Genomic DNA, 15,102 nt, shown 5'->3' on the forward strand with positions numbered 1-15,102 from the left:
GGGTCGTGGCGCCGAGAGGGGAGGGACCGTTGGGGGTCGGTCGCGGGTCGCTTGGACCGAGAGCTTTTCCAGACAAAACTTGCTTGCCGCAGGCAGTTGGAGGGGTTCGCGGCTCCTCCCTTAGGATCAGTCGTTTTTTTAAAGTTCTCGTTAGAAACCGGCTCGGCGCCGGCAGCTTTCGGGTGTAACGTAATCAACCCGCGACACTGCCTCCGTCCGTGGTCACGGGCACTAGCTAGGCCGCTGTGATTTCGACAGACATATGAAAAAGGATATTCTCGCCTGAAGACTAGGAATCCCTGGGGGAAAGCCTTGTGGCTTGCGATTGCTAAGTACGTCCAGAATCCGTAAAGGTACCTCCGGCGTCCGCCATCTTTATGACATCATTGCGACGCCATCTTCAGCGTAGCCGCTGGAGGCTACGTTCTTTTCCTGGTGTTCATAAGAGGGCAGCCCTTGTGGTTAAGAGTCTTGGGCGCGGGGTACGGTGGGAGTTGTAGTCCCGGCGGACACAGCCTTACGGAGTCTCCGGAAGCGGAGGCGTGAGAGGCCGGGCTGTGCAGGCTCTGGGTAGCGGGACGCCCGAGTACTGCTGGGCACTGCTCCCGGGGCAGGTCATGAACGGGCCGGCGGACGGCGAAGTGGACTACAAGAAGAAATACCGGAACCTGAAGCGGAAGCTCAAGTTCCTCATCTACGTGAGTGCTGGGGTGAGAGGTTGTGGGGGTTGAGGCCTGGCGCTGGTAGGACCTCAGTTTACCCACGTGTAAAGGGAGCGGAGTCAGCTGTCGCCGGGTTCCGGGCCCCTTTACGGATGGCCGTTGGCTCAGCGTCCACCTTGCCTGTGATATAGGAACACGAGTGCTTCCAGGAGGAGCTGAGGAAGGCGCAGAGGAAGTTGCTGAAGGTGTCCCGGGATAAGAGGTGGGACACGGTGGGGGGAAGGGGGAATGTCTGCGGGTGATGTGGCTCTTGTGGATCTACATTCGGACCCCATCCTTGGAATTGGGCCACAAATGCATGGCGCCTGGCTTGGGGCTGTTGCGAGGATCCAGCGGGCCAGCCAGAAGAGACAGGGTCCAGGAGAACATTGCTGAGATGGGAATAAACACTTGTTCTCCCCGCCTCTTCTCTTAGTTTCCTCCTAGACCGACTTCTGCAGTACGAGAACGTGGATGAAGATTCTTCTGGTGAGCAAGGACATGAAAAATTGGCAGAGGATGTGGCTCCTGGCACTTCAGCAATCTTCCTGGGCCCCTCCTTATAGGCTGCGGAGGCTGATAAAACCTCCGGTGGTTCTTAAATCTATTGCTCGCCCTCCGCCTCTATCATTCTTTCACCCAAGCATTTATTGCTTTGCACAGGGGATACAGTGGAATTTGCGTCTAGCTGGAGGTGACAGGAAAGCAAAGAAACTAGGATCTTAGATTTGAAAGGAATAAAATGAGGGTTTTATGGTAGTGATCAGAATAGAGCAGGGGTTGATAAGCTTTTTTTGTAAAGGGCCAGATAAAAAATATTTCAGGCTTTGCAGAATTGTTGCAGCTACCCAGTTGTGCTGTTGTAGTGCAAAAGTAGCCACAGGTGATATGTAAGTAAATGAGCATGGATGTGTTTCAATAAAACTTTATTTATGCATGCTGAAATTTGAATTTCATGTGATTTTCACATGTCATAAGTAGTATTTTTCCTTTGAGCCCACCCCCGCCCCACATTTAAAAACGTAAAAGCCGTTCTTAGTTTGCAGACGACGCAAAAGCAGATGACAGCGTCAATAGCTCCAGAAAAGCCTTTCTTGAGAAGGAATGTTTGAGCTGGGACCTAGGTAAGAAGCGGAAACCAGTCTTGTGAAGATACAAGTGAGAGATTTCCAGGCAGAGGGAATGGCCAGTGCAGATGCCCTGACATGAGATGGGACCAGGTTGTCTGCAGAGCAAAAGGGCTGAAGCATGCAAAGCAATGTTTCCAAACTCCACTCTGAGCACTTCTTATCGTGTCAGCCCAAGGTCCCACGGACATACTTGCTTATGAGACAACAGAATGAGACAACCTGAAGGTCATCGTATGTAATTTGTTCTGATGGTTTTTAGACTGCTTTTTTCTTTACCTTTTTTTTTTTTAAACTTAATTCTGGTTGCAAACCAATAAGTTGACTTCATGACCAATTAATGGGTTGAGACCCACAGTTTGAAAAAGTGCTAAGGTGGGCATTTGTGGTCCTATTCCAGCGTGGGGTCCTCATAACCTATGACATATACGATCACCTGTCCCCATGGTGCCTTTAACACTGGTCTGGAGCCGGGTCAGCAGACAATGGGCAGCCAGGCTACTTGGTTTTGTAAATAACGTTTTATTGGAACACACAATGGCTTAGCTTATGTATGATGGGATGGTAGGTGATGGATGAGGTCAGAGAAATAGGCAGGAGCCAGCTCACGCAGGCCTAGGCAAACCTAGACTAAAAAAAGTTTGGCTTTTAGTCTTGCTTCTCATTGCCTGCCTGTTCTTTCCCTGAGGTCTTCCAAGTAACTTCCTGTTTGAGGGAGACTTCAGGACAGGAGCCATGAGAAAAACAGCATGTTCATGGTCAGAGTGGGAAAAATCTTGAGGAGTGAGAGCCAGAGACGTAAGCCGCCACTCGTATCCTGGAAAAGCCCACCGTCTGGTCAGGGAGACACCCACATATGACACATCTTAGCACAGTGTGAGGAGCGCCCTGACAAGTGAGAGTGGAGAGTTTTGGGGAGAGCCAGCAATTAACTGAGCCTGAGGGATTCTGGAAGACTTCTCAGAGAGGCGGTGTTTAATTTTACTTCTTAAAGGATCTGAGCGGAGAAACTGGGAACAGCCTATATCCCATGTATCGGTTATTTGTTAAGTGAACAATGGGCCTTCTAGGTAGAAGTGCAAAACTGGGAGATAAATTTCTTTTTAGAGGAAATGATGTGAAGGAAGAGCACAGTTCCGTCAGGAGACCAGAAAGGTAGCTTGAGACCAGATTTAAGAAGCACTCCGAATGCTTGCAGGCAGTAGGGGACATCACCAGGGAGGCTGGGATCAGCTTTCCCTATAGATCATTCTGGAGTTGGCATGGACGGTGGGTGGCAGGAGAGGTGAGATTGCTAAGCTGGCGATTTTGATGTTTTGGCCTGAGCTGGTGGTCGTTGGGATGTGGAGCACTGGATAAAGATAGGAGAGATGTGAAGGGTAGCTCTGCAGGACCCTGGACACGGGGTGGAGCAGAGGCAGGAGCTGAAGGCAGCTTAGGAGGCTCATAAAGGAGAGTGGGAGAAGACGGTCAATGAGTCAGAGATGGGGGTTCAAGCCTCGATGACCTCATCTGGAAAGAGGACATGATGCCCTCATCTTCTTCCTTGGATGGTTATGAACATGGAGTGGTGGTGAGCCTTTCAGAGTCTAGCACCCAGTTAAGTGCTTGACAGACATGTTACGAGGTAGAGTCCAGGCAGAAAGTCAGTTGTAAAAGGTTGTTTTAGGAAGCTGTGGGCTTCCCCAGAAGAGCACGTATGTGCCAGCTGGGGGGTCAGATTCCCCGGGGCCCATCCATAGAATTGACATTGCACCTCTGGGGAGTAGGCCGGAGCCCCCCACCCTCCCTCTGACCAGCCCTCCCCACTCACAGACTCAGACGCCACTGCATCTTCAGATAACAGCGAGACAGAGGGAACACCCAAGCTGTCGGACACGCCAGCCCCCAAGAGGTGAGAAGAAGCCATCCTTCTCTGGAAGTGGAGGTGGGCAGGGGCGCCTGGGCCTTGGAGCTGCCTCTGATCCTCTCCTCCCCTGTCCTTTATCCAGGAAGAGAAGCCCTCCGCTGGGGGGTGCCCCCTCCCCCTCCAGCCTCTCCCTGCCTCCTTCAACGGGGTTTCCCCTTCAGGCCTCCACGGCCCCCTCCCCATACCTGAGCTCGGTGAGTTGCAGTCAAGGGTGGGAAGTGGTAACTGAACCGCCTGGGAGTAAGGTGGGCATTGTTGGGCAGACAGGCCTCAGGGGGAGGCCGGCCCAACTCTTGGGACATCTGTCTGGGTGTGGCCAGCAAGCATCCATTGGAGGGGTGTGAGTCGGGGCTGCCCACTTCTCTCTGGTTTAGGAATGGGGGACAGGCACGACTGAGGAGAGCAGAACTCAGGACACAGTCCTGCTGCTGTCCCCTCCCCTTCTGTTCTCAGGAGCCACACTCATCACCACCTCTTGTTTTTCCATTCCTTCTCCTGTTTGCGTTTCTTCCCTCCCCCCCACCCCATCCACTCCATTTCCCATCTCCATCCCCCCACTCCTGCCTGCAGCTGGCTTCCCCCCCCTACCCCCCATTCCCTTCTGACTACCTGGCCCTGCAGCTGCCCGAGCCCAGCCCCCTGAGGCCCAAGCGGGAGAAACGGCCCCGCCTGCCCCGGAAACTCAAGGTACCCTGATGGGGGTTGTTAGGGAGGGGCCAGAACGGCAGGAGGACCGCCATCTGAGGGAGGCTCGAGACAGGGGCTGGGGCCTGTCCAAGAACTTCCAAGGATCAATTTGGGGCTGCCGGGGGCCCAACCTAGGGCTAGGCACCGAGGGGTGGATCAGAGACATCCTGGCCCACAGGCTTGATGTGGAGAAAAAGGAGGGCAGGACCAGGCTTGGGGCACTCAGAACGAAGACTCATGGGGGCCAGGCTCATTGTTTGTGGTCTGTGATGTCAGGCAGCCCCCGAGGACAGGCAGAGTTGTGGGATCGGGAGTCAGGTGAAGACTGCACCCGTTAAAAAACAGCATCACCTTGAGCAGTCCTCTCTGACCCTCTAGGGCTCCTCTTCTGTGTCTGTAAATGAGTGATCAAACCACGTGTACCCAGCAAGTGTTTCCAGAGAACCTGCTGTGTCGCAGGCCCTGTTCTAGGTGCTGCAGACGCACTAGCGCACTAGAGAACAAAACAGACACAAATCCCCGCCCCCATGGAGCTCCCATTCTAGCGAGAGAGGTGGGAGACAGACAAGATAAGCAGGTGCTTGTACCGAGAAACGGGGCCAGGTCCAGCGGGGGCGGGGGGGGGGGCTCCAGAGCAGATAGGGGCCGGTGTCCATGGGTGGGCGGTCTGGGACGGTGTTCGGTCAGAGGCTTAAGAAATGAGAAGCGGCAGTGTGGCTCTCTGAAAAGGTGTCTCCGGGAGGATGAGCTGTGCAGGGGCCCCCGAGGAGGGCGTGTCCCCCACCTATTTGCGGACCAGGAAGGAGACCATTGCGGTTGGAGGCAGGGGAGGGGATGGAGGGTAGGGTGAGCAGGTTTGAGAAACAACCAAGGGCAAGATGGTGGCACGCCTTCCCGGTGTTGTAGAGACTTTGCTTGTACCGTGAATGCAGTGGGGAGCAATGGGGAGCCGCTGCAGAAGGTCGGGCAGAGGGCAGTCTTCTCTGATTGACGGGACTCACTGCTGTGTGGAGAATGGACCCGGGAGGTGCTGGGTCAGGCTGGAAGGGGGGAGACCTCCGAGCAGGCTCTTGCCGTGAAGCAGGTAGAGTGGCTGGAAAGTGGCTAATGCCTCGATTTCAAGGACGGAGCCACGGGAAGACCGCGTGGGCTATGGGAAAAAGTGAAGCCCAGGGGCGGCTCCAGGGTGTGGGGCCCAGCGACTGAAGAAGTGGGCTGGCCTCCCTCTGAGATGGGGAGGCCTGGGAGGAGCAGCCTTGGGAGGGAAGACGAGGAGTTCGGTTGGACCTGCTGAGATGCTGTCTGGAAATGCCGGCGAGACAACAGGAGAACTCGAGCCTGGGGCTTGTGGGGTGCACGTTTTGAAGGCCCCAGCGTGCAGGCGGGTGTGATTGTCGGGGCAGAATGTGGTGGAGAAGGGAAGAGGCCCGCGTGCTGAGCCTCGGGAGAGATGCGGGCACAGAAGGCCCCTTGGCCTTCCAGCTCCGAGTCAAAGTGGAATTGGGACTAGACAGGACAGCTTTCACGTTGGGTTGACTGGAGCCGGAGGCAAAATGGGAGGTCACGTTTGTGGTGGTTAGGAGTGCGGGTTCTGGAGTTCAGATCCCAGCTCTGCCTCTTACCCTCTATATGACCTTGGCCCTTGAGCGTGAAAAGTGGGTAGGTAATGGGTGATGATGCTCTCCGTGCACTCTGCTCAGCAGGGTTTGGCCTCTGGCCTGTAGGGTAGGATGGTGCAGAAGGCCGGAGGCGGCAAAGCCTGGAGCGGCTGGGTAGAGGTGTGGCACAGGTGTGGTGTGACGCTGTGAGGCTTTCTGAGGTGCTGGGTCCTGACGTAGAGGTGATGGGGGGCTGAGTTGTGGCATCGAGGAGAGAAACGGTTGGTTGAGAGAGGCCCGGATCAATTGCTGTGATGGAGGAGGGGGTAAATCAGGGAAGGCCTCAAAGAAGAGGTAACATTTGAGCCCAGGGGAGGTGAGATTTGGAAATTGCAGGCTCAGCAAGAGTGGAAGGAAGACAAGGATGTGGCAGAAGTATTGTTTGGGCTGCGCAGGCATGAGGAGGGGGAAGGACGGCGGAAAGAAACATAGGGTGAGGGGGGATCACAGAGGCCTGGGTGCCCAGAGCCAGGAGGTCCTTGTAAAGTGGTGGGGCGTCACTGAAGTTTCTGGGTGGCTTGGTCTGAGGAGACAAGGGACAGCCGTGAAGACAGGAGCAGGTCAATGAAGGGCCTGGGTCTCAGTCAGGCGGAGAGGGTTTGAGCTTTCCACGCACTCCCCGTGTGACCTTGGGCAAGTCATTTCACCTTTTGAGCTTCAGCTTGCTTCTCTGTTCAGTAGGGTCGGTGTAGAATAGAGTGAGTTAAGGGAGAGAAAACACATAGCCCAGGGCCTGGTCTCTAGTAAGCTGCGGATAAGCAGGAGCTGCTCTGGCTCACACAGAGGCCATTGAGGAAGGCCAGGCCGGGGTGGGACTTAGGGATTAGGGTGAGGGTCCAAAGGTGGCAGCCAGAGGAGGGGGGCTGTCCTCATGGAGCTGGGCCTCCTGTCTGTCATCCGTCCTGGCCGAGTCCTGTACCCTGAGGCACTGACCAGGAGGTAAAAGCCCGCTCGGGCCGATCACCCCCCCCCCCCAGGACAGCAGCGGGGCTGGGGGCTCCTGAAGAGGCAGGCAGAAGGCTGTGAGGGCGGAAGGTGTGCAAGCAGTCCCTGTAAAGACACACTTAAGCGCTTCCTGCCACTGCCACCTGGGGCCAGATGGGACCCTGCCCAGTGGGGACCAGCAGGCCTGTGCCTCAAAGTCTCCATTTGCAAGTCTCTGATTCCTCCTCTGGCCCGTGACTTCCCTTCCCTTCCCTCCCCTCCCTTCCCCTTCCAGGGTGGTTGGAACGGACCGTTAATGGCAGCCACTTGGGACGTAGCAGGTGCTCAGTTTGGGCCCACAGGCAAAGCATGAGGCCCACGGAGCTCTCTGTGGAGGGGACTCCTGGTAGGGGCTGGGGGCTGGAGGGTTGGGCAGGAAGAGGCCACTTCCCAGCCTCAGAGGACAAAGCAAGACTTTTGATAAGTAGAAGAGGACACTCCAGGTGGAGGGACTCCTGTTCTCAGGCATACTTTCCCGCCTGTCCCAAGGGCAGTGAGGAGCCTGTCCCTTGAGGGGAGGAATGACACGCTCAGGTTTGTGTTTTAGAGAGCTCACTCTGGCTGCAGTGTGGAGGAGGAGCTGGCTCTGGGAGAGGCTGAAGGCAGGGAGTCCAGTTAGGAGGCTGGTACCGTAGCCCAGGTGAGCAGAGAGGAGGGCCTGGCTTCGGCCGTTGGCTGCGGGGATCCCAAGGAGGGGCCCATCCAAGATATAAGAGAAGCCTGACACGGCGGGGGGTGAAGACCTAGGACACCCTCCACCTAACCAGTGAGTCCCGAAGTAGGGAGAGGAGGCCAGTGCTGGCAAGTGGGGTGTGAGGTGTCCAGAGGCGGGCAGGCAGGCACTGCGGGCTGTGACCGGCTCTAAGTGCTTTCACAGGCGCAGCCAAGGTGCCTTCCCGGAGAGGGCGGGGCCTGGCCTTCCCCTCCTGGTTTCCTGTAAGACCCCCCACCACCACCACCACCCTCATCACCGCCTCCATCACCACCCCTCACCTGCAGGCACTCGCTGGGTTGAGACTCAAGGGGCTGAGGTGGGGCAGGCCCCCCACCCCGATTCCAGCATTGGCTGGCCCGGCTGTGTCCACTAGCCCTGGCGTGAGCCTTCACCCCCTTCCCTGTCCCCCAGAACTGCCTTAAGAGGCCCTGGCAGCCTTCTGGAGGTCCAGTACCTCTCTGACCAGCCCTCCCTGTGTTTCTTCCCCTTGCTGCAGATGGCGGTGGGACCCCCTGACTGCCCTGTGGGAGGGCCGCTGACCTTCCCGGGCCGGGGTTCTGGGGCCGGGGTGGGGGCAGCCCTGGCCCCACTGCCCCCACCCAAGATGCCTCCCCCCACGATCCTGAGCGCCGTCCCTCGGCAGATGTTCAGCGACGCGGGCAGCGGGGACGATGCCCTGGACGGGGACGATGACCTGGTGATCGACATCCCGGAGTGACCCCCTCTGTGGCCGAGCCCCTGCCCCGTGCCCGATGCCAGCACACACGAGCCCCCAGCTTCCGCAGAGACGTTTATTGACGCCCAGTTGCCATGCGGCGGCCACTGACACAATCAGAAGAGGCGTAAACATGCACGAATGTCCCCTGGGAGGTGGGTCCCCAGGGGGAGGGCAGAGGCCCTGCCCTCCCATCCCGGCCCCATCCAGGGGACAGTTCTTTAAATGAGTGGCCGGGAGCATCTGCCACCTCTGGGAGAGGCAGAGAGCCTGCGGGGGCCCCCCATTTAAAAGGGCAGCTGTACAGGGCTAGGTTGGTTGGTTGGTTTTTAACGAAGATTCTGTATTAAAGGAGTGGCTCTTTTTTTGTTTTTTTTTGTTTTTTTTTTGTCCTTCTCTTGTTTGGAGACATTCTCCTCCTCCGAACCCCCCCGAATCCGACCTCCTCCCTGTGGGCCGAGGGGGACGGGGCAGCCTGGAGAGGCAGGAGAGAGGAGCAGCAGCCCCCTGCGGGCCTGCCCAGGACGGGTGTTTGCATATTTGCGTGGTAGCGAGTCAGGCAGGAGGAAGTTTGCATATGTGAATATAGATCTCCACAGTCCCTCACGAGAAGACAGACCCACAGTCACGCGGACTCTCACAAAACAGGTAGTGGGGGGCGGGGCATCCACCCCGTGTAAACGTGCAACACACTCGTGCGAAGGTTGGGTACTGGCCCCGGCCCCGCGGGGCCCGCGCTGGGCAGGTGCCATCCCGCTCAGGCTGAGGGCAGGGCGTTGGCCGCGGGGGGCAGCTCGCTGGTCAGGGTGTGCCAGCGTTCCAGGGCTGCGTCCGGCTGCTGCAGACAGTCGCTCCAGTGCTTCCGGGCTTCGCCCCGGGCCCCGGGCCCCAGGGACACGCCACCTGGGAGGCAGCGAGAGGCAGGCACAGTCAGGGCCCATCTCTCTGCCAGCCTGCCCCCCCCATCAGCCCCAGCCGTCAGGCTCCTCCCTCACCGATGAAGTCGTTGGATTTGCCGATGTCATAGTCCCAGACTGTGACTTCCAGAGTCTTGGTGGCCAGAGCAGAGAGCTCCATCTCGTAGAAGAAGTCCTGGGGCAGAGCAAGGCCACATCCTCCGTGAGGCCCTGCCCCAGCCTGACCTCCCCCCCCCCCCGGCCCCCTGGTTTCTGGGCCCTGCCCCGCTCACCTCATTGAACTCCGGATTGAGAGTCTTCTTCTTCACACATGTTTTATGCTTGGATTTCTTGTCCACGTCAGGCCTCAGGTACCTGCAGAGGAGGGCGGGGTGGAGGAGCGGGGCGGTCAGGGACAGGGCAGGCCCCAGAGGAAGGCCGCGCAGAGGTCGGGCTCCCTGGGGAAGGGAGGGCAGCCTCACGTCTTGACGTAGGGGTCGGAGTAGCCGTTGACGTCCATGGCAGCCAGGTGGGCGCAGCGCACGATGCCCACCAGCAGCCCCCGGCGCCGAGAGCTGTAGCTGAGGCTCAGCAGGATACGCCCGCGCTCTTCCAGCAGCCCAGGCCCCTGCTCGGCCTGCTCCAGCTGTGGGGCAGACACGGGGGTCAGCCTGCGTCCTCACCACCACCACCCCCGCCCCTGATGTGGTCCCTGTGAGGTACCTCACCTCCTTCAGGTAACAGGAGATGCCCCTCAGTGCCGCCGACATGGAGGAGGGTGAAGCCAGCTGAGGGGACAGAGAGAAGGTTCTGGAAACCTGGCCTCGCTAGGGCCGCCCCCTGCCCAGCACCCCACCAGCCCCACACAGACCGGGACCTGGCGCTCAAGGCAGATGTTAAAATGTTTCTTCTGTGAAGGCTTGAGGCGGCGGAGGGGTACTCGGATCTCCCCGATAAATTCGTTGTGGCTCAGCTTGTCCTCGTCACAGACGGAGATCCTGGCAGGGAACTGCAGGGTCAGGGCCCCCTGGCGTGCCTGAGCCTGCTCCGGTGGGGGAGAAATGTCCTCCAACCGAACCCTGAGCACCTGAAGCCAGTCCTAGCTCTGCCCTAAATTCTCTACGCCTCACCTGTCCCGCAGGCTGTGGGGTGAGCACCCGGCCTGGGGCGGGAGGAGGATACTGTGATTTGCCCCGTTCCTCCATGCCTCCCTCTCCAGCTGCCCAGGCCATCCCCGGCCTATCGGGACCTCACAAATCCTGAGGACCACCGCCGTCCACTGCCTCCATTCAGAGCCTGGGGACGGGATCCAGCTGAACAGCATGCCCAGGGCCGGCACTGGTGGATGGTGGGTCACGGATTCAGTGTGCAAGGGGCTAGAAGCGCCTAGAGGAGCCTTGGGCTGTCGGACGAGATCCCACACCTCCCCTGGCGCTCCCGGCCTTGTCTGTATGGAGCAGAGAACCAGCCTGGGAGAGTCCCATGAGCCCAGCAATTAAGAAATGACTGTTTTTAGGGATGCCTGAGGGGCTCAGTCAGTTAAGCGTCTGCCTTCAGCTCAGGCCATGATCCCAGGGTCCTGGGGTCGAATCCATGCTCAGCGGGGAGTCTGCTCCTCCCTCTCCCCCTGCTTATGTGCTCACATTCTCTGTCTCTGACAAAATCTTATGATTGCCTTCAGTTCCGTTTGTCCCCTTCTGCAGCTCCGTGCACTTCCTTCTGTCCTGACACTCTTGGGGAGCTCCGTCATGGAGGGGTGTTCCCCACCTCTGCCACCTATTAGCTACCTGTGTGACCTTGGCTGAGTCATTTAACCTCCCTATGCCTCAATTCCCGTCTATGAAAGGGAGATAGTAGTACCCACTTCCTACAGCTGTCGGGATCAAGGGCAATAAGGGTAAAGGTGCACAGCGCAGGGCTGGGCACCAGCCAGCACTCAGCTACTGAGGCCTAGTGTGTGTGCATCTGAAAAATGGGCCAGGCTTCCTGGGGTCAGGCTCCCCCCAGGTCGGCCTCACAGCCAGCAGGGTGATCTCCAAAACCCAAGCCTGACCATGCCCCCGCCCCAATGCCAACCGTCCCCCAGCCTCCCTGTTGCCAAAAACACAGCTCAAGGCCTCACAAGCCTGGGCTGTGCTGCCCTTCAGTCCGGTGTGCTGCCCTTCAGTCCGGTCAGGGACTACAGTCCCCACAGCTCCACCTCCTGGGATGATGGAGTAAGTTTCCTGTCCCTGAAGACTGCACTCCTTAGCACTGTCAGGGGGGCACAGGCAACAGAATGGGCAGACCTCTGCTACATAGGCCTGCCTTGTCGGGGGCTTTGAGGAGGGCTCTTGGCAACCAGGGAAAGCTTCTAGGAGGAGGCACAGCGGGGAGCACTTTCCATGGAAAGGTCAGGAGTCTGGAACCTGACCCGCCCACAGTGGGCACGCATCTGTTGGAGCAGCAGCAGGAGGAGGTATTTGGAGAGCAGGAAAGCCAGGGAAACATTTTGGCCTGCTGCCAAAGGGGCTGGGGAGCCAGTGATTGTTCCTGAGCACCTGAGGGGCTTAATGGGAGGCAGATCAACCAACCAAAGAAGGTGCCAGTGACAGCCCCCAGAGGAGGTGACGAGCTGGAGTCCTCAGTAATGGGGGGGGGGGGGATGGGGCCCTCACCTGAGCACCTTGTGGGTGATGTCATCATCCGTGATCCCACTGTACGTCAGATCCTCATTCCACACGGGATTCAGCGTGTTCCTCTGAGTCTTAGTTTTTAGCTTATTGGCCTGAGGTGTGGGGACGGGGATTCTCAGTACATGCCCCCCCAGACCCATGGGGGCCAAAGGCAGGGGAAGGTTAGGAGGAGACCCACAAGCCGGATCAGGCTGGTGGAGGGAAGAGGCCATTACCTTGCAGGCCCCAGGCAGCAGGTGTAGCTTGACATAGGGGTCGGCCAGGCCATTGAAATCCATGGGCTTGAGGCCCTGCAAGGCAGGGGAGGGAAGGGAAGAGGGCTGCACGCTTCCAGCCTCCCTCCCTGCCTTCCTCTGCAGCGTGGATCCTCGGGGGGTGTGGAGAGTCAAGAAGAAGGGTGCTGGGGGATAGGGGTCGGGGGAGCAGGAGGGGTCCAACCTGGGGACCTGGAAACAGGCAAACAGGGCCAGGGCTTGGGAGGCAGGGAGCACCCACCTTGGCCCTGAGAATACTACAGTGCAGAGTGCAGGAGGCCTGGTCGTAGAGAAGGTCAAACTCCAACATGCCCAGGGCGGCTGGGAAAGAGGGAAGAGGGAGCCTGCGTCAGGGTGTAAGGACAGGTGTGTGTGCGCGAGACCAGTGGGCAGGCTGGCTGTTGCGGTGCTGGCCAAGGTGTGTGCGTGTCAGTGTCTGTCAGCCTGCAAGTGTGTGCGCGAGCGTCTGGGTCCCTGGCTGGGCCGCAACTGGGGCTGTGTGGGTGGTTGAGTGTCTCAGCAGAAATATTGAATATTGAGCCTTTCTGAAACTGTAATCTCCACGCTGACTGCAGCCGTGGTGGCAGAGCCCGCCTCCCCCAACACGCCCAGCAGGGCCCCAGCCCCTCTTCACGGCCCCCCCGGAAGCCCCCCTCAGCCCCCGGGCCCTCCCAGCCCCCAGACTCACTGGTATCATCCGAGTCGTAGCTGTCCACCTCAGCTCCATCCTCGGGTGTGGTAGCCCCAAGGAGGGCTGCAGGAGGGGCCAGGGCCAGGGGGGCCAGGCGAGCAGGGGCCTCCCTGAAATCCCTGCCCCCGCCTTCAGGTCCTGGTCCCCGGCGGGGGAAGTAGTCAGAGATCTGCCGGATGGGCCGGATGGGCCCGGGGCACACGTTGATGGCCATGTGCTCCTGGATGTTGATGGTCATGCGGTCGCCCCTGCGGCCCCTCATGTGGCACCCTTGGCTGCGGGAGGGAGGTCCAAGAGAGCATGAGCCCCAGGCGGACTCCTCTTACCTGCTGTCTGCTGGCTGAGGGCCAGGCGGCAACCTCCCCAGTTGGTGGGGCCCTCCCTGGCTTCCCTTCCCAGGTGTCCAGGGAGAGGGTGGCCTGGGCCACTGGCGGCCAGGCAGGAGGCCTGGGCCCTCCAGACCCCCGCTTTGCTGCACCGGGGCTGGGCTGCCAGCCCACTCCCCCAGATAGGTCCTGGCTCCACCTTGGCCGTGCCCACATACCTTTGGACAAGTCCCAATGCCATCTTCCCAGCTCTTGCCCCTCATCCTGGGATGCCATCTGCCCCTGGGTCCTGCCTCCCTCCGAAGCAGCCCCGCAGGCCCCCTCCTCTGTCTCTCTGAGGCTCTGTCCATCCCTCTGCACCAGGCGCCAGTCTGGTCCGGGTGTCACCCACCCCTCTAGGCTTTCATGGCCCACTGTCCCTTCATTCAGCCCCAGGATCTGCCTGCCTGCCTGCCTGCCTGCCTGGTCCCCCCCTACCCTGCAGCCCCACGCGGGGACCCCTGCCTCGGATGCCTCCTCCTGAGACTGGCTGTCCAAGAGGAGCCAGAAATTGCAGCCTCCAGGGAGCTAGACACCCCATCCATCGGCACACAGGCTACCACACACGCGCTCCCTCACCCTCACGCCCCCGGCGGCCCAGCCCTCTGCACCTGTGTCTGTGCCTCCAACAGGTGCCCAAGCACTGGGGGGTTCGGCAGGTACAGGCTGGGCGGTGGCGGCCGGCGACTCCCGCGGCGGCCAGCGAGAAGAGCGCGGAGTCCGGCGCTGAGAGCCGAGAGGGAGGGAGGGAGAGCAGGAGAAAGTGCGGGGAGGAGGGGGTGAGCGAGGTGGAGGCGAGGAAGCAGCCGGCGCAGGCGGCGGGGGGCGGGGAGGGGCGGCCGGAGGCTGGGGAGGGGGCGGGACTCTCCCGCCCGCGCCCGCGGGGCACAGTCCGGGACGCACGCGAGTGCACACACACACACCCACCCACCCACGGGCACTCCCGCGCACACGCCTGCGCCCACGTGCGCACGCTCGCACACATGCACTAACCCACCCCGGAGAACTTCGCATGCACACACTCGCAGACACAGGGGCTGCCTGCGCCACCGGGAACCAGCGGCGAGAACTGCCCGGTGTTCCCCAACTCTCCGGAGACCTCGGGCCCCCGCCCCTGCCCCCGCACGGAGCCCGCGGCGCCACCCTCCCCCGCGGTCTCCGTGCTTTCCTCTTGGGTCTGCGGGGCCGGACCACCCGCCTGGTTGCCATGGCGACGCCTGCTCCTCCTCCTCCCCGCCCCCCGCGCATCCTCACGCCCCTCCCCCACGAAGCGGACGCAGGGGAGGGAGTAGGTTGTCTGGCCCTCTCCTCTTCATATCCATAGGGGCGGGGCTTAGAGATCCGCAGTGACCCAGGGGTGGGCCGGCGGAGGGGATCTGATCGGCCCGTGCTCGCTGGCCTGGGATCTGGGGGTCTCCAAGCCGGCCTGGGGAACCTCACAGTCGGAGGGAGGGGACAGGTCCGAGACCGTGGCTTCCCCCACGCCCCTTCTCTGTAGCTATTCAGGCGTCTCTCCTGTGGCCCAGCTCTGCCCGCAAAGGCCGGGGTCCCCTTCTTAGGGATGGCATCTCCCTTGGGAATCCACCCTCCCTCACCCCACCCCCTGCCATCTCCAGTTCTGTCCATCAGGTGGGGAGGGGCGTGGAGCTTCGTTCTGAATGCTGCGGAGCCTTGCAGATCAGTCCCTCACCAGTCTGCCATTTCCCACCTGAACCCTACCATCTG

At 60.0% G+C, this 15,102-nt stretch overlaps 2 protein-coding genes across 6 annotated transcripts; one reads left to right on the plus strand and one right to left on the minus strand.

Annotated features, from left to right (window-relative positions):
* The first annotated feature begins 563 nt into the window (after positions 1–563).
* Positions 564–8,860, plus strand: INO80E (INO80 complex subunit E). Of its 5 annotated transcripts, XM_045785951.2 has the most exons (8): positions 564–698; positions 854–924; positions 1,138–1,190; positions 3,644–3,722; positions 3,820–3,931; positions 4,308–4,424; positions 7,614–7,706; positions 8,278–8,413. In XM_045785951.2, exons 1-7 carry the CDS (start codon positions 618–620, stop codon positions 7,683–7,685), a joined length of 585 nt encoding a protein of 194 aa, XP_045641907.1. In that variant the 5' UTR covers positions 564–617; the 3' UTR covers positions 7,686–7,706; positions 8,278–8,413. The 5 variants fall into 5 exon arrangements, with proteins under 5 accessions (XP_045641907.1, XP_045641904.1, XP_087725187.1 ...); XM_045785948.2 differs by lacking the exon at positions 7,614–7,706 and having other exon boundaries at positions 8,278–8,860; XM_087869061.1 differs by lacking the exon at positions 7,614–7,706 and having other exon boundaries at positions 4,359–4,424; positions 8,278–8,860.
* DOC2A (double C2 domain alpha) lies at positions 8,559–14,156 on the minus strand. Its single transcript, XM_045785947.2, has 11 exons — positions 13,989–14,156; positions 13,010–13,287; positions 12,563–12,642; positions 12,283–12,357; positions 12,050–12,159; positions 10,264–10,390; positions 10,121–10,180; positions 9,875–10,038; positions 9,686–9,767; positions 9,492–9,588; positions 8,559–9,399 (listed from the first exon to the last, which is right to left on the minus strand). The coding sequence occupies exons 2-11, from the start codon at positions 13,272–13,274 to the stop codon at positions 9,254–9,256; spliced, it is 1,206 nt and encodes a 401-aa protein (XP_045641903.1). The 5' UTR covers positions 13,275–13,287; positions 13,989–14,156; the 3' UTR covers positions 8,559–9,253.
* Positions 14,157–15,102: the final 946 nt, after the last annotated feature.

Source organism: Ursus americanus, chromosome 2 (assembly GCF_024610735.1).
Source record: "Ursus americanus isolate L20-20 chromosome 2, mUrsAme1.1.p, whole genome shotgun sequence".
In the NCBI taxonomy this organism is placed as follows: domain Eukaryota; kingdom Metazoa; phylum Chordata; class Mammalia; order Carnivora; family Ursidae; genus Ursus; species Ursus americanus.